The sequence below is a fragment of the Pipistrellus kuhlii genome, unplaced genomic scaffold (assembly GCF_014108245.1).
Source record: "Pipistrellus kuhlii isolate mPipKuh1 unplaced genomic scaffold, mPipKuh1.p scaffold_m20_p_2, whole genome shotgun sequence".
In the NCBI taxonomy this organism is placed as follows: Eukaryota; Metazoa; Chordata; class Mammalia; order Chiroptera; family Vespertilionidae; genus Pipistrellus; species Pipistrellus kuhlii.
Window position 1 is genome coordinate 132,933,842 of NW_023425515.1, and position 23,323 is coordinate 132,957,164.

A 23,323-nucleotide genomic window follows, 5' to 3' on the forward strand; every position below is an offset into this window, starting at 1 on the left:
CACAGGACAAGTGAAAATAACAACCACCTCACCTCTGGTGATACAGCCTGCCCTATCCTCTGGAGCTCTGCCTGCCACACCCTACATTTTGACTTTCCAGAGGAAACAAAAACAGAGGCCAAGCCTGCCAGTTTGAACAGTCTCAGGGAGCATCCAGGGAGCATGACTGGTACTTACTTTCCGTGCATGGGAGAGCTGATAGAAACTCCAGGTTTCCAGCTGATCCACAGGATTGCATATAAGAATCTCTGTCCAGCCAAGGGCAGAGTAATATTTGACAGCTAGCTAACAGGCAAAGGCGGGAAGAGGAAGAGCCCAGGGAACCAAGGAATGTTTGCTGACTCATCCCTGGACCCCATGCTATGAACAAACCTGCATTAGAGGGCAGACTGGCCCTTTCTACTTGCAGCCAAGTCCTGTGGAGACAGACACAAACTGTGGATCCCTTGGAGCTGGCAAGCACATTGCTGAAAGCCAAAGGAATACAGTTTCTGACAGAGGTCAGCACCTAAGTACCTCACGAGAATCCCAGAATTGGCAGACAGAACAGTTAGCCAGTCATCAGAAGAGCAGGATCCAAAAGGAATTCCCATGGGGCACTGAACTCTGCTTAAGTGAACACCATTTCATTTTTTTCCTTTCTTTTTTTTCTTTCTTTTTACTTTTTAGAATTTTTCTTTCCTTTCTTTTTCCCCTTTTTAAATTTATCTTCTTTATATATCTAATTTTATTTGTTATTATTCTAGTCTCTATTGTTTTGCTTATATATCAAATTTTCTTCTTCCCTTTTTTAAAATATATTTTTAAAGAGGAAGGTAGAGGAAGAGAGAAACATCAATGAGAGAGAATCATTGGTTGGCTGCCTCTTTTTCACCTCACACTGGGGACTGAGCCCACAACCCATGCATTTGTCCTAAGTAGAAATCCAACCTGACCTGGTTCATAGATGTTTGCTCAACTACTGAGCCATGCCAGCAGGGCTCCTCTTCCCTTTTCCTACTCAATCTTTTTTTGTTTTCTTTCTCTCTTTTCCTTTTCTATCTGCTTTCACCTATATTTTCCTTTTCATAATTTTTTCTTTCATTTTCTTTCTCCTTTATTTTAAAACTAGAGGCCTGGTGCACAGAATTTGTGCATGGATAGGGTCCCTAGGCCTAGCCAGCGATCAGGGCTGATCCAGGCCTTCCCATTACCAGCTGGGGTCTTCTTTCATTTTGCGCCACCCCCTTGTGGTCAGCCCACATTATAATGAGCGATTTTCTTCCGGTTGAACTCCTGCAGGTACAACCTGAATATTAGGCTTTTATATATAGAAATGTTTTCCTTCCCTAATTGCCCTAATTCTTTATTTTTAATTTTCTCTATTTCAGCTCTGCACCTACATATTCCTTTTTCTCCTCTCCTTTCATTGTTTTTCTTTGTGTGTGTGTTTACTGTTGCATTTCTCCTCATTTTTTCCCTACTATCATTCTTGCACTCCTTTCTCCTAATTCTCTCTTCTCTCAGTAACACTGAGGTCCAGCTGATGAGACATAATAAAAGACAGAAAAAACCGGGAGACCAGTAGGAAGCCAAGCTTTTATTATTACTGTTGAGGTCTTGTATATGTTTTTGTTTTGTTTCTTTTGTTTCACATTTTGTTCTCTTCTGTCAGCACCTCCACAACAGCTCGCATGACAGAGGTGAGCTACATAATAAGCCAGCCTGAGAGGAGATTCCATCTATGAATGGGACAATAACATTCAAGACTGAACTACAACAGGAGAACCTAATTAATTCAAGCAAAGTTCTTTCCTAGAGCACCCAGCTTAGGAGAGCTAAGAGACCACACTACTGGGTCCCACAAAACACCTACTACGTAAGACCATCCCAAAAAGTCTGGGAGGTATAACAGTTTGAACTAACACATAGAAACAAATACAAAGGGACAGCAAAAATGGGGAGACAAAGAAACAACACTCAAATAAAAGAAAAGGAGAAATCAACAGAAAAGGAATGAAAAGAATGGAAGTAGTAATTTTCAGATTAAGAATTCAAAGTAATGGTAACAAGGGTGCTCAAACAATTCAGTGAGAACTATAAACAATGAGAATTATAAGGGACTTAATGAGGGCTATAATCCACTTCTCCAAAGTGGACATACAGAAGTCCAAGAGACATATGAAAAAATGCTCAAAGTCACTAATCATCCATAGATGCAAATTAAAATTACGAGGTATCGCCTCATACCTGTCAACAAATGGCTATCATCAACAAACCAACAAAAAACAAGTGCTGGCAAGGATGTGGAGAAAAGAGAACCCTAGTACACTGCTGATGGTAATGTAGACTGGTGTAAATACTGTAGAAAACAGTATGGAGCTTCCTCAAAAAAAAAATTTGGAACTGCTATTTGACTCAGTGTTCCGACTTCTAGCAATATATCCTAACAAGCACAAAACACCATTCAGAAAGAATGTAGGGCCCCCTATGTTCACAGCAACACAATTTATAATAGCTATGACTTGGGAAATAGCCCAAGTACCCATGAGCAAATGAGTGGATAAAACAGCTATAGTATGTATACATCATGGAATACTAGCCTATCTAATAAAAGAGCAATATGCAAATTGACTGTACCTCTGCTATACCCACAAGCCACACCCACCAGCCAATCAGGAGCAAGAATGCAAATTAACCCAACCAAGATGACTGTGGCCAGAGAGAGAGCAGGAGGCTTGAGTTGCCCCCGGCGACAGAGAAAGCCAAGCTTTCTGCCTGCCATGGCATGCCTTGGCCTCCACTTAAGGCTACGAAGTTTCAATTAGAAGATAAATAAATCCCAACAAAAACTGCTGTGGCCACGGAGCGAAGAGAGGCTTGGCTCCACTCAAGGCTATAAAGTTTCAATTATATTAGATAGATAAAACCCAGATACCAGAGCCTCCACTTGGGTCGCCAGGGGGCGTGGCCAGCCTACAAACCAACACAGGCCCCTTGCCCAGGCCACCCCATGTCCCAAGGAAACCTCCACCCAGATTCAGGACACCCTTCAGGGCAAACCAGCCGGCCCCCACCCATGCACCAGGCCTCTATCTGACCTAATTCTATCTAATAAAAGAATATGCAGTCTAAACAGGTTTGGCTTGCAGTGTTTCCCAAACTTTTGACATATGTGTACCCTTTCTATAATTTTCGTAATGCTGAGTACCCCTGTTACTCATGAGAACATAGAATTAGGCACAGCTAAGCACGGTGCAGTGCATATCCCCACCAAACTCCGGTGCAACGTGTACCCCCACCAAACTCTTCCCATAATCCTGGGGGTACACATACCACACTTTGGGAAACACTGGCTTAGTGGATACAGCGTCAGCCTGTGGACTGAAAGGTCCCAGGTTCGATTCCTGTCAAGGGCATGTTCCTTGGTTGAGGGCACATCCCCAGTAGGGGGTGTGCAAGAAGCAGCTGATCGATGATTCTCTCTCATCGATGTTTCTAACTCTATCAATAAAATATATTTTTAAAAATATGCAAATTGACCGTCACTCAAACACACAAGATGGCTGCCCCCATGTGGTCAAAGATGAATGCCCCCATTTGAACACAAGATAGCTGCCACAAGATGGCTGCCACAAGATGGTCAGCAGTTTGGAGGGGCCAGGTCTGCAAGGGAGGGCAGTTGGGAGGGATCAAGCCTGCAGGGAGAGCATTTAGGGGTGACCAGGCCAGCAGAGGAGAGAAGTTGGGGACGACCCAGGCCTGCGGGAGAGCAGTTGGGGGGGACCAGGCTTTCAGGGGAGGGAAGTTAGGGGTGACTAGGCCTGTAGAGGAGAGTAGTTAGGGGCAAACAGGCTGGCAGTGGAGCAGTGAGGCATCAACAGGCTGGCATGGGAATGGTGAGGGGGTTATCAGGCTCGCAGGCAGAAGTGAATAGGGTGCAATCAGGCAGGCAGGCAGGTGAGCAGTTGGGAGCCAGCAATCCTGGATTGTAAAAGGGATGTCCAACTGTCCCTCTAGGTAAGATTGGGCCTACACGGGCAGTCGGACATCCCTTGAGGGGTCCCAGATTAGAGAGGATGCAGGCTAGGCTGAGGGACACACACCCCCGTGCACTAATTTCATGCACCAGGCCTCTAGTCCTATATTATAAAAGCCTAATATGCTACATGTCCAGTCATCTGGTCGGCTGATCAACTAATCAAAGCATAATATGCCAAGGTTACTCAGCTGCTCACTATGATGTGCACTGACCACGAGGGGCAGACACTTGGACTGGTAGGTTAGCTTGCTGCCGAAGTCCAGGCACTCAGGACTGAGTGAGACAGGCTGGACATGCCTTGGAGTCCTCCTGCAATCCCTCCCCAGCTGGCCAACCTCCTGTGTCCCTCCCTGGCCCCATCGTGCACCAGTGGGGTCCCTTGGCCTGACCTGCACGCTCTCACAATCCGGGACCCCTTGGGAGATGTTGGAGAGCTGGTTTCAGACCAACGGCGGAATGACCGGTCGCTCTGATGTACACTACTACCAGGGGGCAGATGCATATGCAGGATCTGCTCCCTGGTGGTCATAGTGCTCCCACAGGGGGAGTACTACTCAGCCAGAAACCGGACTCATGGCTGGTGAGCGCAGCAGCAGTGGTGGGAGCTTCTCCCGCCTCCATGGCAGCACTAAAAATGTCCGACTGATGGCTTAGGCCTGCTAGCTGGGCTAAGCCATCAGTCGGACATCCCCCAAGGTCTCCCGAACTGTGAGAGGGCACAGGTCTAGCTGAGGGGACCCCCAGAAAGCATGATTTCGTGCACCGGGCCTCTAGTATGGGTATAAAAAAGAAACTCTTACCATTTGCAACAGCATGGATAGACCTGAAGAGTATTATGCTAAGCAAAATAAGCCAGTCTGAGAAAGATAAGTATCACATGATCTCACTAATATGTTAAATCTAATGAACAAAGTAAACTGATGGAACAAAATAGATTCAGAGACAAAGAAGCATGAAACATACTGACAAATTTCAGAGGGAAGGCAGGGGTTGGGGATGGGCCTGGGGGAAGAGATAACTGGGCAACTTATATGCATATATGCATAGCCCATGAACACAGACAAAGTGTGGTTGAAGGCCTGGGGAAGAGGAAGGGGGAAGGGGAGAGAAGTTCAGGGTGTCATAGGGAAAATAAAAAAAGGGGGACATCTGGAGTACTTTCAACAATAAAGATAATTAAAAGAAAAAAAAAAAAAAAAGAATGGAACCCTAGCTGATTTGGCTTAGTGGATAGAGCATTGGACTTTGGACTGAAGGGTCCCAGGTTCGAATCCAGTCAAAAGCACATGCCCGCCTGGGTTTCAGGCTTGATCCCAATATGGGGCATGCAGGAGGCAATTGATCAGTGATTCTCTCTAATTATTGATGTTTCTCTCTCCCTTCATCTTTGAAATCAATAATAAAAACAAAAGAAAACATGGAAACTGTACAAAACATTTCATGGTCATAAGTATTTCTATGTATAAACAGTTTAGAAAGAAGATGCAAATATAACAAGACATGAAGACTATACCTATGCACATTGACAACCTTAATTGTATTTCTGTCTCTGGTGGGCTTGATTGAATTATATTGGTCTAAGTATTTAAACAGCTAATTTAAAGCATGAAAAATACTATTTCTCCTCCTGCCCTGAAAAGAGAAATTATCAGAATTGAAAAATATCTTAGAAGTGTAGCCTTTGTAATATAAGAAATCCCTTACAGTCTCTTATAAATTGCTCACTCAACTTTAAGAGAGAATTTATTATTTCCTATAGCACTTCATTTCATTTTTAAAAAGTATTATTCTTTGTACTGAAATGAAATCTGACATCCACTGACTTTTGCTTTGTCCTCCAGCCACAAAGCATACAGTCAACCCAAGGATAGAACATGTACTACAGCTTACTACTTACTTGGCCCTTCTCCAAGCCTTTGGCAAACACTGCTACTGGATCAGTTTAATTTTCTCTGAAAACCAGAATGCATCCAATAAGTCATAATAAGCTCTAGAAAATCACTACCAATCGATTATAGCTGGCACACACAAATTGAAATCTTGTTATCCTTAGTCTAATTCTTTTTGCACATGTTTCTTTTAACTTTAAAGATAGTTATCAAAGCTGTTAAATCTCTTCTTTAATAAACTTAAAATCCCATTTTCTTTCAGTTGTTCCATTTGTAACAAGATTCTCATAATCTCACCATTCTAGCATTCTTTACTGAATAACCTTTTATAATGCTTATCTGATCTAAGGTAAGATCTGATCCAAGTCAAAGATTTTTTATTTCTCTTTGGCAAACCTTCTTTCTCCTCCTAATCTTGGGATACTGCTTATTATTTGATAGGTAAACCTTTGTTTTCTTATAAAGTCTTCCCAATTATGGGTAACTATTTTCATTGGTTTCTATAGTCCACGATATCAGATCATTTGTTACAGGTAATTGAGATGATGTCAACTCCCCTACTAAAGCCCCTCAATTATCTTCCAATATATAGCCTATAAAGATCCTAGCAATCTGGCACTTACCTATAGTTGCTATTTTACTTCACAATGATCTGCTCACAATTTTTATTCTTATGACACATCAAGTTCTCTACCTTGAAGGTAGGGGACATATACTTTGTATCTTCTGCTAGGAACTCTCCCTGGATCTCTGCAAGACTGGCAATGTTTCACCCATCAGGTCTCAGGTTAAGTGTAGCCTTCTCAAAGAGACTTTCCCTAATTACTCTATTCAAGTTAGCCCCCCTCTAATTTAATTACACCATCCCACTTACTTCATTGCACTTGTATATTAAAAAAACAACAACTTGTTTGCTATTTATCTTCATTCATTAGAATGTAAGGTCCATAAATTTAAGGAACTGAACTATCTTGATCAAGTATCACGGAACTGAACTATCTTGATCAAGTATCACCAGCATGTAGAATGTTTGGCATAGAACAAAAAATCAGTGATTATTAAGCTTATGAGTTCCCTGACAGCAGTGAGTATATATTATTTCTGTATACTAGAACTACTAAAATACTTGGTACATGTAAGATGGTCAATAAATATTTGTGAAATAGAGTGATCTTATCCACTTAGCATTCACTAATCAGAAGACTTCCATATACACATATTAGAGCCAAGAAAAGCAATGATGTGGGATCTGATTAGGATGCTGGCTGTGAGGATTAAAAAAAGTTATAAATTGGAAAAATATTTTAAAAGTAGAAGATAAAGCAGTAACTGCCACTTCACATCATCATTAAGAATTATGAATCTTAAGTATTAATATATATAATTTAAAAAATGACATATGTACCATCAATCTGAATACTAAATGATAAAAACCATAATATCCTTTTTACATTTTAGATAAATCATGATTAAGTTTTACTATTTTGTTCCCATTCTCTAATGAATGTATTAGAATGAAATAATAAAGTTACTTATCATCATGGATTTATTTATTTTTTAATCCTCTTCCGAGGATTATGTTTTTGTTACTGATTTTAGAGAGAGAGGAAGGTAGGGAAAGAGAGAAACATTGATGTGAAAAAGAAACATCGATCAGCTACCTCTTGTATATAACTCAACCCGGAATCAACGAATCAAACCTGCAACCTGAATATGTGCCCTGATCAGGAATCAAACCAGAAACCTTTCAAATATGGGATAACACTCCAACCAACTAAGTTGCACCAGCCAGGGCTCAGCAATAATTTAAATTTACTGTAGGATAAATTAATCTCTATGGCTACAGATTGCTTTCTAGCCATTCACATAATTTATGAAAGACACTGAGACACATGGAAGCCTGGATGACAGCTCATTTCAAATCCAGCTTTGTTAATATAACCCAGAAATGGTGGGTCAAAAGAATCACCTTAGAGCTTAGAGAGTGCATTACTAACATAAAATATATTTCAATATTAGATCTCACCTGGTTGCCAATCATTCAGGTTAATACAAACTACACATTTTCAAATCACTATACAAATGAAAGCTACAGCAGCAATCTGATATTCACCTCTATCTAAAGGTAGATGACAAATGTCAAGAATACTAGATTTTTCAATTCTGTTAAAAATAAAACTTCTGTCTTATGAAACATAAATTTTACATTCAAAATGAATACAAGGAAAATTCAAGTAAAAAGTTTCTCATCTTACCCTGTCTAGTTCCAGTGTAAACTTCTGGTCCCATGACTGATTGGAAATGGGTTTCCAGCTAGTTTGACCAACCACAGTATTATCTAGCTTCAAAACTGCGCAGACATCATCTGTAATTACAATTTATAAAATTGCTTAAATATTTAAAAACATTTAAAATAGAGGTATCACTGTTTAATAGAAATCTTCCAATCCTTCAAAAATAAAGGTTTTTTTTACTCATTATTGAAGCTTCTGAATCTTAAATAGCTAGTTTTATACATATATACACACTACCACACACACTCCTAAGTGATCCTGTTTGACAGAAACATCAGCTGCTATCTATTTTATTTATATTAGAATGTAATTAAAAGGGTGAACAAATGACCGGCAGCTGTCTGCCACAATGTACGTGTATGCTTGTAGAGCTGACCGTGAAAGGTTAGGGGTGTTGAACCCCCGTGCAGTAAAAAATTTGTCTAACTTTTGACTCTCCCAAAACTTATCTACTAACAGCTTACTGCTGACTGGAAGCCTTAGAAATAATATAAACAAATAATACACATTTTGTATGCTAAATGTGTTATGTGCTGTATTCTTACAATAAAGTAAGCTAGAAAAAAGAAAATATTTTAAAATCATGACAAATTTTATTTATAGTATTGCACATATTTATTGAAAAGATTCTGCAGATAAGCAGACCTGCATAATTTAAATTTATGTTGTTCAAGGGTATATCAATAGCAATCATCCAGCTTTTCTCCCTCTATATTTGCTATTTATAGTTTTTTATCTTAGACATTTTTAATTTTCACATTTTTTCCTAAAGTCTATATCTACAGGAAAGAAAAGTCTTGTTAATCTTTGTTCTCTGTTATAGGTGGAAATGTCTTATGCCTTCCTCTCTAGTTATACATTTCTATCATTTTATAATTATACTTTTTAAAATTGATTTTAGAAAGAGAGAAAAGGAGGGAGAAAGGGAGGGAGGAAGAAATATCCATTTGTTGTTCCACTTATTTATTGGTTCTTTCTTGCATGTGCCCTAACCAGGGAAAGAACCCACAACCTTGGTTTACTAGGATGATGTTCTATCTAACTAAGCTACCTGGACAGAGCTGTAAGTATACTTTAAAATGTCTCCAAAATGCTTCACAAACCTGTTATATTTCACTATTACCATCTTCACCTGCTTCCCCATTTCAATATACTACTGGGTTAGTGGGCTACTATTTTAGTAAACAATGGTTATCAAAGTTCAATGTTAGTTTAGAAGTGCCACTATATTATTAAAAGAATCAAGATGTGACAAGTCCCACAGACTTGTGTACACTTTTAGTGTGGCGTAGAGAGTGATATCTAATATTTCATTCTTCCAAAAGAATTAATACTATATGTCATTCAGTTTTCTAATTAATGCTTTATGCCATTCAGTTTTCTAATATGTTTTCAATAATTTTTTTGTCTTTTTTTCATGTTCCTGTCATTACAGCTTTTAATTATTTTAAAACTAAACTATGAAAATCATTATTTTAATGGTCCAACTTTGACTCTCCCCATTCTACTGTGTCCCCAATGCTATATATATATATATATATATATATATATATATATATATATGATTTAAAAAAAAAATTTAGTTACTGAACTTGATAAGTCATCGGCCTTTAGGAGATTTCGACTACTTCCACTTTTACTTTTGCTCGTTCTGCTCATGAAAGATGATCTGGTTTCACTTGGACTCCAACCAGGTAGTGCAACTGATGTTGCTTTTGACCGTCCAGGAACATTTTCTAGGATATCTTGACAGCCCATAAGACGAACTTCCAAAGTACCTGTTAGCATAAAAAATACCAAATAAGAACATTCATTCTATTTAAAAATATTTATTATTGAAAGTATTATTTAGGTCCTCCTTTCCCCCCGCAAACTTTTTCCAGCCCACTCCCATCCTAAGAACATTAATTCTTTATATATAAAATTCAGTCTTTGTTAGCTATTTAAAAATGTGGAGGTGGGTGGCTGAGGGGGAGGAGAGATCTGTAAAGTAGCAAAATCTCTTCTCCCAGAGGATCTGTGGTGTAACTATCATCTTTCTTATTTTAATTAGAGAAACCTATTGAAAAATCTTAAGGCAACTATATGAAATTTTACAGAAAAACAGCACCTCCCAAAACTGTCTGTAGGGCATAAAACAAGTTATATAAACTTCCTGTGTTGGTCGGCAACTACGTAATTGCGGGCTCCACACATATATGGCTTCAGTTGAATTTTTAGGTTTGCAGACGTAGTACAAATGTAAAACACATTTTGTTATTTGATAGTTGGCTATTCAGCTGTTAATCAGTAAAAAAAGTTTTTTGATCTGTTTTGTAGTTTTCGTTCGGCGTTCGTTGAAAAATGGAAAATCAAAAGGAACATTTTCGTCATATTTTGCTTTTTTATTTCCTCAAAGGGAAAAACGCATCGCAAGGTCATAAAGTTATGTGCTGTTTATGGTGACGAAGCCTTAAAAGAACGGCAGTGTCAAAATTGGTTTGCCAAATTTCGTTCTGGTGATTTTTCACTCAAAGATGAAAAAACGCTCTGGTCGTCCAGTTGAAGTTGATGACGCCCTAATCAAAGCAATAATCAATTCGGACTGTCACAGTACAACACGTGAGATTGCAGAGAAGCTTCATGTATCACATACATGCATTGAAAATCACTTGAAACAACTTGGCTATGTTCAAAAACTCGATACATGGGTTCCTCACGAACTGAAAGAATCACAGTTAACGCAACGCATTAGCAGCTGCGATTTGCTAAAGAAACGTAATGACAATGATCCATTTTTAAAACGACTGATAACTGGCGATGAAAAATGGGTTGTCAATATCAAGCGGAAAAGATCGTGGAGCAGGCCAGGTGAACCAACTCAAACAACATCAAAAGCTGATATTCATCAAAAGAAGGTTTTGTTATCAGTTTGGTGGGATTACAAAGGAATTGTCTACTTTGAACTCTTACCACCCAACCGAACGATCAATTCTGATGTCTACATTGAACAACTAACGAAATTAAACAATGCAGTTGAAGAAAAGCGGCCCGAATTGACAAATCGAAAAGGTGTTGTATTCCATCATGACAATGCAAGGCCACACACATCTTTGGTCACTCGGCAAAAATTAATGGAGCTTGGTTGGGATGTTTTGCCACATCCACCATATAGTCCTGACCTTGCACCATCTGATTACTTTTTGTTTCGATCTTTACAAAACTCCTTGAATGGTAAAAATTTCAATAATGATGATGATGTCAAATCGTACCTGATTCAGTTTTTTGCTAATAAAAACCAGAAGTTTTTTGAACGTGGGATTATGATGCTGCCTGAAAGATGGCAAAAGGTCATTGATCAAAATGGGCAATACATTACAGAATAAAGTTATTTAGTTCCATGAAAAAATTGTCTTTGATTTTCTTTAAAAAATCCGCAATTACTTAGTTGCCGACCCACTTTGAATTCACACTTCTAGCATTACAGAATAATAATAGCTAGGATATGTGGGAGGGGAAACACATAGCTAATATGCCTATTAAAATAAATATTCAGAAATTAGAAATCTGACAGCTGTGTTTAATAGTTATATAGTTAATATAGAAAAGGACTTTACAGGCTTCTTTTGCATAAATAAATGGGTTTCTGTTCTATATAAAGATGTAAAATAACATCTTTCCATTCTAATAGTTTAGTCAAATAATTATGGCATGTAATTATCTAAGTACAAAGTAATTCCAATTTCCTTAGGCAAATAAATACTAACGGTGTTCAAATTGAAAATGAGGAACAGTAAGTTAGGGCATCTGGAGTTACGGCTTTGTCATCATTTGATTTAAAAATGGTGCTTTAGTATTAAAATTTTAGATATTGCACATAACATAACACTTTAGGAAGAGTACTTCCTGGTAAAAGCTGCTCCATTAAACTTAAATAATTCAAGATTAATTTTAGTTAAATCTAAAAGTAACCAAAGAGCTTTTAACAGAGTTTATAAAAAAAGCCTGGATTTGTCTTCAACTCAAACAACTAACAAAATCAAGACAAAATATTTTGGGGGAAAAGTATTAAAATACTGGATTTCAGGCAATGAAAAACAGTGATCCCTAAGAGATGAGAAACAAATGAGATGAACTCTAAGATTGATTCAGCTTATTGCCTTGAGAATATCCAGGACAGAGTGCTGGGACAGAGAATCTCAGGTGGAGCTAAATGAACTACCTGAGTTAAGGAGACAGAACTGAGACAGAAATGGCCCAGGCTGCTGGAGGCTAATTCCAGCATGTCATAACAAATGCAAGAAATCCTCAAAAGGTTGATGGGCTTCTATATATTCAGCAGGGCTGAATACATATTGTTGCTTATTGGAATGGCCAAAGGCATTTCCTCAAACCTTAAAATCTGCATATATTATTGCCTGTTACCAGAATGCTGAAGGCATTTTAGTCTACATGTTATTGCCTCCTGCTGGCAACAGCTGAACAGCCAATGGCATTTCCTCCAACCTAAAAATGCCTACTGTATACCAAACTTACCTTTGATATGTATATGTTACTTTTCTAAAGGGCAAAATGTGGGAATAAAAAGAGCCCTGGGTCCGGAAATAGAATTTAGCTACTACAGCTAATCTTCCTCTGGCTCCCCAAAATGCCTTCCAAATTCATATTTCTTCTCTAGACTCTTTATTAATTTACACACAGCCCTTTTCCAGATTCATGAACCCTTCTAAATGCTGGATATCACCCCGGCATTACCAGGCAACTAGAGTTCATAGAAGACAACTGACCAGAGAAAAAACTCCTTGGACATACAGAGGGTTCCTCTTATCAGGTATTCAGCCTTGATCCAGTAGTAGCAAATAATTACTCTTAGACTAAACAATGTTCTGGTTCCACACAACAAATCTTAAAAGCAATTCCCAAACTATAAACTGCTTCTAAATAATTTAACTGTGAGCTAGAACAAAGCTCAAAAATATTTACAGAATTACACAAATATCCAGCACCCAACAAGCTAAAATTCAAAATGTCTGACATCTAATCAGAGATTACCAACTGTATTTGTTTTCTATTGCTGCATTTTCAATGACCACAACTTAGTTTGAAACAATACCCACTTATTATCTCACAATTCTGTGGGTCAGAGTCCGTGTGGGCTGCTTTGCACTTTCTGCTAAAGATGTCACAAGGTTGAAATCACTGTCTGCCAGACAACGCTCTTATCTGGAAGCTCTGAAGAAAAATCTGCTTCCAAGCTCATTTAGGTTGTTGCAGAATCCAGTTTCTTGTATCCATAGGACTAAGGAAACTATTTTCTTTCTAACAGCTAGGGAATGTTTTCAAGTTCTAGTAGCCACCTGTATTACCCCCATGTGGCCCCTTGCTTTGCGAGCCAGCAATGGCACATAAAATTCTTTTCATGATTCTGATTTCTCTGATTTCCTCTCTGCCATCAATGTCTGAAAATTCTCTGCTTTTAAGGAGCTCATGTGATTATATTAGGCCTACCCAGATAATTGTCCTTTACATTATCTCAAATTCAACTGATTTAAAAGAAAATAAATAAACAACTGATTGATTAGTAGTACCTTAATCACATAAGTGAAAACAATCCAAATAGCAATGGCAGGGGAATGGATAAACAAATTTTGTTATATTCACAAGACGGAATACTACTAATAAACATATAAAACTACTAATACACACAACATAGATGAAAATCAACATAATTATTCAGAGTGAAAACGAACAGATTATCCCAGCAAAGAAAACGGAATATACTGTGATTCCATTGATTGACTGATTGCTTTCAGAAAGGGAGAGAGAAACATCAATAACGAGAATCACTGATCCGCTGCCCACTGCATGCCCCACACTGGGGATTGAGCCTGAAACCCCAGCATGTGCCCTTGATCAGAATTGAATCTGAGATCCTTCAGTATGCAGGCCAACACTATCCACTAAGCCAAACCAGCTAGGGCTATTGTGATTCCTTTTATATAAAATTCTACAAAATGCAAATATGTAGTGACAGAAAACAGATCAGTGATTACCTTGAGACAGTTATGGGTAAGGAGAGCATGAGAAGAGCAGTAAAGACAGATTACATGAAGTATTTGAGGACACTTTTGGGGACCCAGCAATTATCTTGATTGTAGTAATGGTTTCACTTTAAATATATGACAAAACATCAAATTATAACTTTAAATATGTGTAGTTTATTATATGTCAATTATACCTCGATAAAATTGTTCTAACAACTAGATGTTGATGATTGTGACACAACCACAAATCTTTACTAAAAATCAGAAAATAACATGCTTAAAGTTGAGTGAATTCTATAGTATGTAAATTACATTTCAATAAAGCTGCTAAAAGTGGAGTGGAAGAAGTTCCAATCTCATGTCTGGTTAGGCTATGCAAATCTTACCTAATTGTAAAATGTTAAGGCAGATTAAGTATAATGGATTCCATTTTAATTTTAGTTCAAAAGAAACAACTTGTATTTGTGTGTTTTATTTGCTTTTTTGTTGTTAAACTGGAAAACTTAGCTCATTTTCAGTGTAAATGCTCAGCTGTAAAAGTAATCCCGGGGAAACTGAAAACATCTGGTTACTACCTCGAACCCTGGTAGCTTATTAAATATTTTAGTAATTTCAATATTAGGAGATAACAATGCTCAACACCTGCGTTCATTTGGGAAAAAAGAAATCTAGAGGGATTTAAGATCTTATTAAGCATCTAGAAGTTTCTTTCTTTTATGAGGTAATACAATTGCAATTTCATATAACCACATTAGAAATAGCTTAAAATTACATTTTTTTATTTTATAATCCACAATATAAAATATTTATAACAAGCAACTCTAAGAAGTAAATGTTTCTTTTCATAAGCAGTACCTATGAATTCCATTAGAACAAGTAAACATATTTTTATTTTAACTTTCTGGAAAAACTACTTTATATAAAAAATTACATTTTACTAAATTCAACATTTAATCTTGGTATAAGTAGCATTTTTTAATTTTGAGGAAGTCTTCTTTTATAAAAACTGTTAAATGTCTCAAAATGTGGATCTAAAAGATTCAATTACATAGCATATCAAAGTAGCAACAAATATGTAAGCTCAGTATTATAATTATACAACCAAAAAATAAACCAGAGAACAAATGAGACAAACCATAAATACTACCATTCAGTGAAAAACTCAGGATTGTAAATGCTCTTACTAATCCTTCATCATGTCTATTCCTTCATTAATACCCTTCCTAGTTCATATTTAGTGAAGATTTTTTAAACCAAACTGTATTAAAAATTAAAATACTTCAGCCGAAACCGGTTTGGCTCAACGGATAGAGCATTGGCTTGGGGACTGAAGGGACCCGGGTTCGATTCCGGAAAGGGCATGTACCTTGGTTGCGGGCATATCCCCAGTAGGGGGTGTGCAAGAGGCAGCTGATCGATGATTCTCTCTCATTGATATTTCTAACTCTCTATCCCTTTCTCTTACTCTCTGTAAAAACTCAATAAAATATATATTTTTAAAAATAGTGGTGATGTGGCAATTTGGATAAGCCAAAGAAAAGTGTGTTAAATGAGTTGAAAATTTTTGACTCAATAAGAAAAAAATTTTTACACTAAGGTTGATAAGATCTACTGTGAAACGAAGTTCTATCTGTGACATCGTGAAGAAGGGAAAAAAAATTCTTGCTAATTTTGCTGTTATATGTTACAGCCACAGTGTGTGATAAGGGTTTATAAATATGATGGAAAAGGTGTTAAATTTGTGGGTGAAAGGCATGAACAGAAAACACGGTCTGACTGACAGCAGCATGTTGCACCATGAAGTAATGAGCCTACATGAAGACTTCAGTAAGGGATCCCCTGAAATGAGTGACACCAAGCCATTTATTTCCAAGCAAGTGATGATTATGAACATTGAGGAACAGGTTTGGGATTTCATCATCTAATTTCATCACAAGAAGAAAGGTGAGAGAGACCACATTCACAAAACTTCTATTACATTACATTATAGTTGTTCTATTTTAATACTACTACCGTTAATCTCTTACTACAACCCAGATAGGCACCCTTAACCTCATATCGACTCTTTGGTGTAAGGACCACACACTGAACACACCAGCTAGAGTGTATGTTTGTATTTTTGATGTTATCCCAGAGGCTGCTTACTTAATCTCTGTTTCCCTTATTTATATTTTACAACAATAAATGTTTATTGATGTACAGACATTTTGGGAGCCTAGAGATCATATATAAACATAAAAACAGGCATCAGCTATCACGGATATCAGAAATTACAAGTGTAAGGCAAGCACAGGAATCAGAATCTTCCTGCAAATAAAAGTTCCCATAAGCCTAGTCCACAAACATGAATCATGTCTCTCTGGTTTGAGGCAACAAGATCTCTCTCAAAAACCTGAGAGCTCAAAAAAAAGCTCTCATAAATGTCCTTAAAGTATCAAATCAGGCATTAAATGGGAAAGGTCAGTTGCAAACCATTTCAATTCCATTAAGTTTTACCTCCTATTTTATTTTACTTCTAATTAGGAGCAAATACATTTAGTGTTGTTATGGCTTATTGATGAATTTATTTTTTCATCATTATAAATATTTATTTTCTAAAATACTCTTCGATTTGCAGTTTATTTGGTCTGTTTTTAGTAGCGCTATACCATTCTTCTCATGCGTAAAGTTACTTAGTGAAAATTTTCCATTTTTATTTTCAACCTGTTTTTTTTTTTTTAATTTAAAGTGAAATGTTATATTTATAAATCAAATAGGTAATTTCTTTTTATCTACCCTGAAAATCTAATTGATGTTATTCCTTGGGAAGGAGCCTCTAATCTTGTAATTTTCCTGGTGATAGCACTATATTTGTTATTTATGATGAGCCCCTCAAGCCACATGTAATTTTATGCTAACCAAGTGACACAGTTTTAGCTTGGGGGGCTGGCTATACTGGAAAGACCAACCATATGATTGGAGAGCTGGTGCTTAGAGACACAAATCCACCTGATCTCCTGACCTTCAGAGAGAGATGAGGGGCTGAAGATGATTTCAAACAAGAGGCCAATGATTCAATCAGTTTCTTCTACATAATGAAGCCACAATAAAAACTCAGATATTCCAAGCTAAAGTGTAATTTCTGTGTTTTTAAAAATAAAATATATTTTTATTGATTTCAGAGAGGAAGGGAGAAGGGAGACAGAGAAACACCCCCAATTGGACATAGAGTCCACAATCTGGACATGTGCTTTAACTGGAATTGAACTTAGGACTCTTCTGTCTGCAGGCCAATGCTCTATCCAAACCAGCTAGGGCTGAAATTTCTGTTTTGTTTTTGACAGAAAATGATGTACTGAGAGAGGGCTGTATGCTAAGGACAGGAAAGCTTCGACTTTGGGACTCTCCTAGACATCTCCCTGTGTATCTTTTTCTTTCATTTTTTTGTTTGTTTTGTTTTTACTGTACTTTACAAGAAAACTGAAATTATACACATAGACCTTTCCTGAGTTCTGTGAATTGTTCTACAAATTTACTGAGCCTGAGGTGGTATTGGGAACCCTAGAATTTATAGCCAGTTGGTCAGAAGTGAGGATGGTTGAGGAAACACCAAGCTTGAAGCTTGTCTCTGAAACTAGGGTAGACTTGTGGGGGACTGTGCCATTAACTTTCAAAAATCTGACCTAACTGTGTTGTTAGCATAAGAATTGTACATTAGCATTTAGGTAATTACCTCAAACATACTGTTTTAAACTGTTGAAGTAAAAGGCAAAGATTGGCAGAATGGATAAAACAAAAACAAAAACAAAAACAAAAGAAAAAAACATGATCCAACTATCATACATGCTGTCTAAAAGAGACTCATTTTAGATCCAAAGACACAAACAGATAGAAAGTGAAAGGGTAAGTAAATAAATAAATAAAATAAATGTAAATAGTAACCAAAAGAGAGCTGGGGTAGCTTATACTAGCATCAGAAAAAATAGACTTTAAATCCAAAATTTTTACAGTATACAAAAAAAGAAATGTGATTTTGATAAGAGTAAAATAAATCCATTGATATAAAAATTATAAACATATTCACACTTAACAACAGAGCCTGAAAATATATGAAGCAAACCTTTACACAACTGAAAAGAAACCTCACTACCCATTTGCAAGAATAAATCTAGAAGAATGGCAATAAAAGAAAGTGTTGGTGAGGATATAAAGAAATAAAATCCTTCATACATTGCTGCTGAGAATGTAAAATGATGCATTCACTGAGGAAAACAGTTTGACAGTTCCTCAACATTACAAACTTGAAATTACTACATGACCTAGAGTTCTTAAGACAATGTCCTAAGTAAATGAAAACAGGTGCTCAAAAAAAAAACACCTGTACACAAATGTTCATAGCAACATTATTCACAATAGTCAAAAGATGGAAACAACCTAAACATTTATCAATTGACAAGAGGCCTAGAGCACGAAATTTGTGCATGGGGCGAGCGGGTGTCCCTCAGCCCAGCCTGTACCCTCTCCAATCTGGGACCCCTTGAGGCATGTCCGACTGCCCAGGATTGGGCCTAAACAGGCAGTCGAACATCCCTCTCACAATCCAGGACTGCTGGCTCCCAACTGCTCGCCTGTCTGCCTTCCTGATTGGCCCTAACCGCTTCTGCCTGCCAACCTGATCACCCCCAAATCACTTCCATGCCAGCCTGATTGATTTCTAACTGCTCCCCTGCCAGCCTGTTTGCCCCCAACTTCCCTCCTCTGCCTGCCTGGTCACTCCTAACTGCCCTCTCCTGCAGGGTTGATCGCCTCCAACTGCCCTTCCCTGCTGGCCATTTTGTGTCCACATGGGGGGAGCCATCTTTGACTACATGGGGGCAGCCATATAGTGTGTTGGAGTGATGGTCAATCTGCATATTACTCTTTTATTAGATAGGATAGAGGCCTAGTGCATGGATGGAGGCCAGCTGGTTTGCCCTGAAGGGAGTTCTGGCGGGGATTCCCTTGGGGCGTGGGGTGGCCTAAGCAAGAGGCCTGTAGTGGTTTGCAGGCCAGCCACGCCCCCTGGTGACCCAAGTGGAGGCCCTGGTATCTAGGGTTTATTTACCTTCTACAATTGAAAGTTTGTAGCCTGGAGTGGAGCCAAGCCTCCTGCTCGCTCTGTGGCTAGCAGCCATTTCTCTCCACTGCCTGAAAAACCCAAATGTCCCTCCTGCTCTCTGTGGCTGTAGCCATCTTGGTTGGGTTTATTTGCATACTTGCTCTGACTGGCTTGTGAGCATAGCAGAGTGATGGTTAATTTACATATTACTCTTCTATTATGTAGGATGAATAAGTAAACAAAATCATACACACACACATACATATATATATTCATACAAGTGGAATATTATCCTATCGGGCACACAAAATTTGTGCATGGGTACAAGCCCTAGGCCTGGCCTGCCATCAGAGCCATCTTCCCCAGTTTGCCATTGGATAATTGGTGCCTGATGGCCGGGAGAGGGAACCGAGAGGTCAGCTGTTCCTGCCCACTTACCGTCCCTGCCCCACAGCAGGTGGCCATCAGGCCAGGGAAAGGAATCCAAGAGGTGGGGTGTGCTTCATAGTGACTACTCCAGTGTTTGTTTGGGTATTAGGGTCAATTTGCATATTACCCTTATATTGTACTAGAAGCCCAGTGCACGAAATTTGTGCATGGGGTGAGGGGTACCCCTCAGGTCAGCCTGCAACCTCTCCAATCTAGGACATCCCTCCCACAACCCTGGACTGCTATCGCCTAATTGCTCACCTGCCTGCCAGGTTGCCTCTAACTGCCCGCCCCCCCCCCCCCCCCAAGTGGCCTGGTCATCCCCAACTGCCCCCTCCCTGCCAGCCTGGTCATCCCCAACTGTCCCCCTCTGCCGGCCTGGTCGTCCCTAACTGCTCCCCCCCTCCACCTCCCCTGCCAGCCTGACTGTCCCAAACAGCCTGCTGTTGAGTCATTTGGTTGCCCCTCACTAACCCCCCTGCCAGTCTTGTCGCACCATGCAGCCTGCTGTTGAGTCATTTGGTCGTCCCTCACAAACCCCTTGCTGGTCTGGTTGTAGGCAGCCATTTTTGTGAGAATATGAGGGTCAATTTACATATTACCTCTTTATTATATAGCATAGGATAGAGGCTGGTGCATGGGTAGAGACAGACTGGCCTGCCCTTAGGGTGGCCCTGGATCAGGGTGGGGGATCCCCTCTGGAATAGGGCTGGCTTGGGCGAGGGGCCATCGGTGCTTTGCAGGCCAACCATGCCCCGGGCTTTGTCAGGAAGGATGTCCGGAAGACGTCCGGTCTAATTAGCATATTATCCTTTTATCAGTATAGATGATAAAACCCTAATATGCAAATCGACTAAACAATGGAATGACTGGCTGCTATGATGTGTACTGACTGCTAGGGTGCAGACACTTCTGCATTGAGCATCTGCCCCCCAAGAGGAAGGTGATCGGCAGTGGCGATCAGGGGTGTGGGGTTGGCTAGCAGTCAGAGTCAGTGGGGGCCCCCCAATAGTCCTGTCTGCCCATTGTCCCACAGATGGCCCTGATCAGTGGTAGGCCTAGGGACCCTACCCTATATATTGTGAACAGTCTCTCAGATTTAAAAATTAAAACCTGGCAAGGCTACTCTAGCACTGAAAAAACAGGATGATGCAGTGATGACATGCATGGACTCTGGCTTGCGCATTTTGTGGTCAGCCCTGATTCTGACACTTATAACCGTGTGACAGTTACTTAACTTCTCTCTGCTTCAGTTTTCCACCCATAAAATGGGGGAAATGGTACTACTGCCTCAGAAGGTCCATGTTGTGTACTACTTTTTATAATCAGGGCAAAAAAATGTAGCTGCCTACACAATAGCAAGATGTCTTTCACCTGTATGAAAACTATGATCAAAAGCATGCAGCATCCAGGATTGGAAGAGGGATGTCCACTGTCAGTTTAGGACCAACATCCCCTGAGGAGTCCTGGATTGCAAGAGGACACAGGTTGGACTGAGGGACACCCTGCTCCCATAAACAAATTTCGTGCACCAGGCCTCTAGTTTAGCCATAAAAAGGAATGAAGCATTGATACATGCTACAAGAACAAACCTTGAAAACAATACACTAAATCAAAGAAGCTAGACACAGAAGGCCACAAGATGATATAATTTTGCTTGAAGGACATATCTAAAACCGACAAATCTACAGAGACAAAAGCCAATAGTGAATGCCAGGAGCTGGAGGGGAAAAGGGAATGGGCATGAGGTTTCCTTCTGGAGTAATGAAAATGTTCTGTAACTAGATAGTGGTGATAGTTACACAACATTAGAAATATACTTTGAATTTCTATATTTTTAAATGTTTAAAATAATTCATTTATGCTATATGTATTTCCCCACAATATTTTTTAAAAAATCTGTACACAAATCTTTATTCATTTATTAAACTAGAACCAGATGTAGCCAAAAAAGCACCAAAAATAATCAGAAGATATATACTACATACCTGTTAGTGCTGCTGGTTTGGATAGTGTACTATATTGATTTTGTGTAGATATCATACTTTGACGTGGACTTAGTGTTGGTGATGCAACAAGTGAAAGCTCCTCAATAATGATACTGCTTTTGGGATGATTCTTGGGAAGTTCATTTAATCTTTGTTCTAATGAATACTTTAAAAGGTCCAACTTCTGACTTGATTCATTAAATCTTGCTTGAGCCTTGGGCAGGGAAAAGACAATTGTTATTATTTAAATAACTACACTCTTTGAGTAATATATTTAAGTTAAATTTTTCAATTAAAATTACTTCTGAAAGTGCTTTTCTGTCTGTTACTTTTCCTGAGCCAAGTAATTTCATTACATTCTTTGCACCTTCTGCGACTGCAAACTCTATCCTAAAATGATGCCTTAATTCTTCCATCCGAAGTTCAAGAGGACTTATGACGGGTTTTGCTAGAGGAGAGAGCAAAAATAAAGTTACTTCACCTTCTAATATTTAGTTATTAAAACTCACCAATAAAAGAATGAATTCCTACATTAAAAGAACAGTCCTTAAAACACTGAATACATAACAGATACAATTTTGATATAGAGCCTTTTTTTAGATCAAAACTCAGAAATTAAAAATGTAAGATAAAAAAACACCATAATGCTGCCTCCCCGTCAATTTTAAACGATGTGTCTTTTTTACATAAAGTTATTTAGCATATTGCCCATAATCATCAGAATGAAAATTTATCTCTATTCCATCACCATTGTCAAAAGCCAATTCATTGGTCTGGACTGCCTGAAGAATCTGCATTCGTATCACTTCTATTTTTGTCTTGCTATCCTGGAGCAGTTGCTGAGCTGTGCCATGGAGTTTCCGATCCTATTAAAAATAAATTTGAAAAGGTAAGCAGATAGAGACAAAATATTTTCACAGATTCTAAATAAGATCAAATGATATCAGCAAAGTGTAAAACAAGAGTTCAAAGAACATTGTGAACACTATAATTCTATACATACTTGTCAATACATTTATTTAAAAAAGTTATCTAGCAGAAAAGGTGATAAAACAACTCCATTAAGTTAAGACAATTTGAGAGAAAGCAAGTTAAGCCTTACTACTGGTTTTAAAAAAATCCAAATTCACATTTGTAATTTTCTTTCATTGCTTAACATGAGAATTTTCATATACCATGGCCAGTAACTCTCAGAATCACTGTATGTGAGCTGTCTCAGTGACTAAGCCTAAAATTTTTACATTAAATTTCATAGAGCTTCACACATTTAAAAAATAACTAATTGTAGACAGTATGTGTATTGCTTTAGATGCTGACAAAAGAATAGGAAATAGCATTTGTCAACACTGGTTATGATGAGAAAAGCCCCTAGAAATTCCTGAATGTCAAAAAAGGAGACCTCAGTAAAGCTAGGGTGGAAATTATAGTGAATATTGTCATCTCTTAAGACTTCAAGAAAGGTCCTGAATTAAGTGAAATGGCATTATTGTGCTGTACACTTCAGTTTAGTTATAACAACACTGAATATTGCTGACAGAAGTGTGGTAGGCAAAATAATAACCCACCCATAGAAGACCAAATCCTGAAAACTTATGAACAGAT

General features: G+C 38.4%; 1 protein-coding gene across 9 annotated transcripts in view; it reads right to left on the reverse strand.

Annotated features, from left to right (window-relative positions):
• Positions 1 to 23,323, reverse strand: part of PKN2 (protein kinase N2) — a 143,449-nt gene that overhangs the window by 40,451 nt on the left and 79,675 nt on the right. For all 9 annotated transcript variants that reach the window (XR_004989461.2, XM_036446881.2, XM_036446875.2 and 6 more), the window contains 5 exons: positions 22,470 to 22,587; positions 22,024 to 22,169; positions 21,722 to 21,935; positions 9,797 to 9,982; positions 8,166 to 8,275 (listed from right to left, as the gene is read on the reverse strand). Coding sequence is in view for 8 of the 9 variants with exons in the window: in XM_036446881.2 (XP_036302774.1) it covers positions 8,166 to 8,275; positions 9,797 to 9,982; positions 21,722 to 21,935; positions 22,024 to 22,169; positions 22,470 to 22,587 (774 nt within the window). In the remaining variant the exon portion in view is untranslated. The remainder of the gene's footprint in view (positions 1 to 8,165; positions 8,276 to 9,796; positions 9,983 to 21,721; positions 21,936 to 22,023; positions 22,170 to 22,469; positions 22,588 to 23,323) is intronic.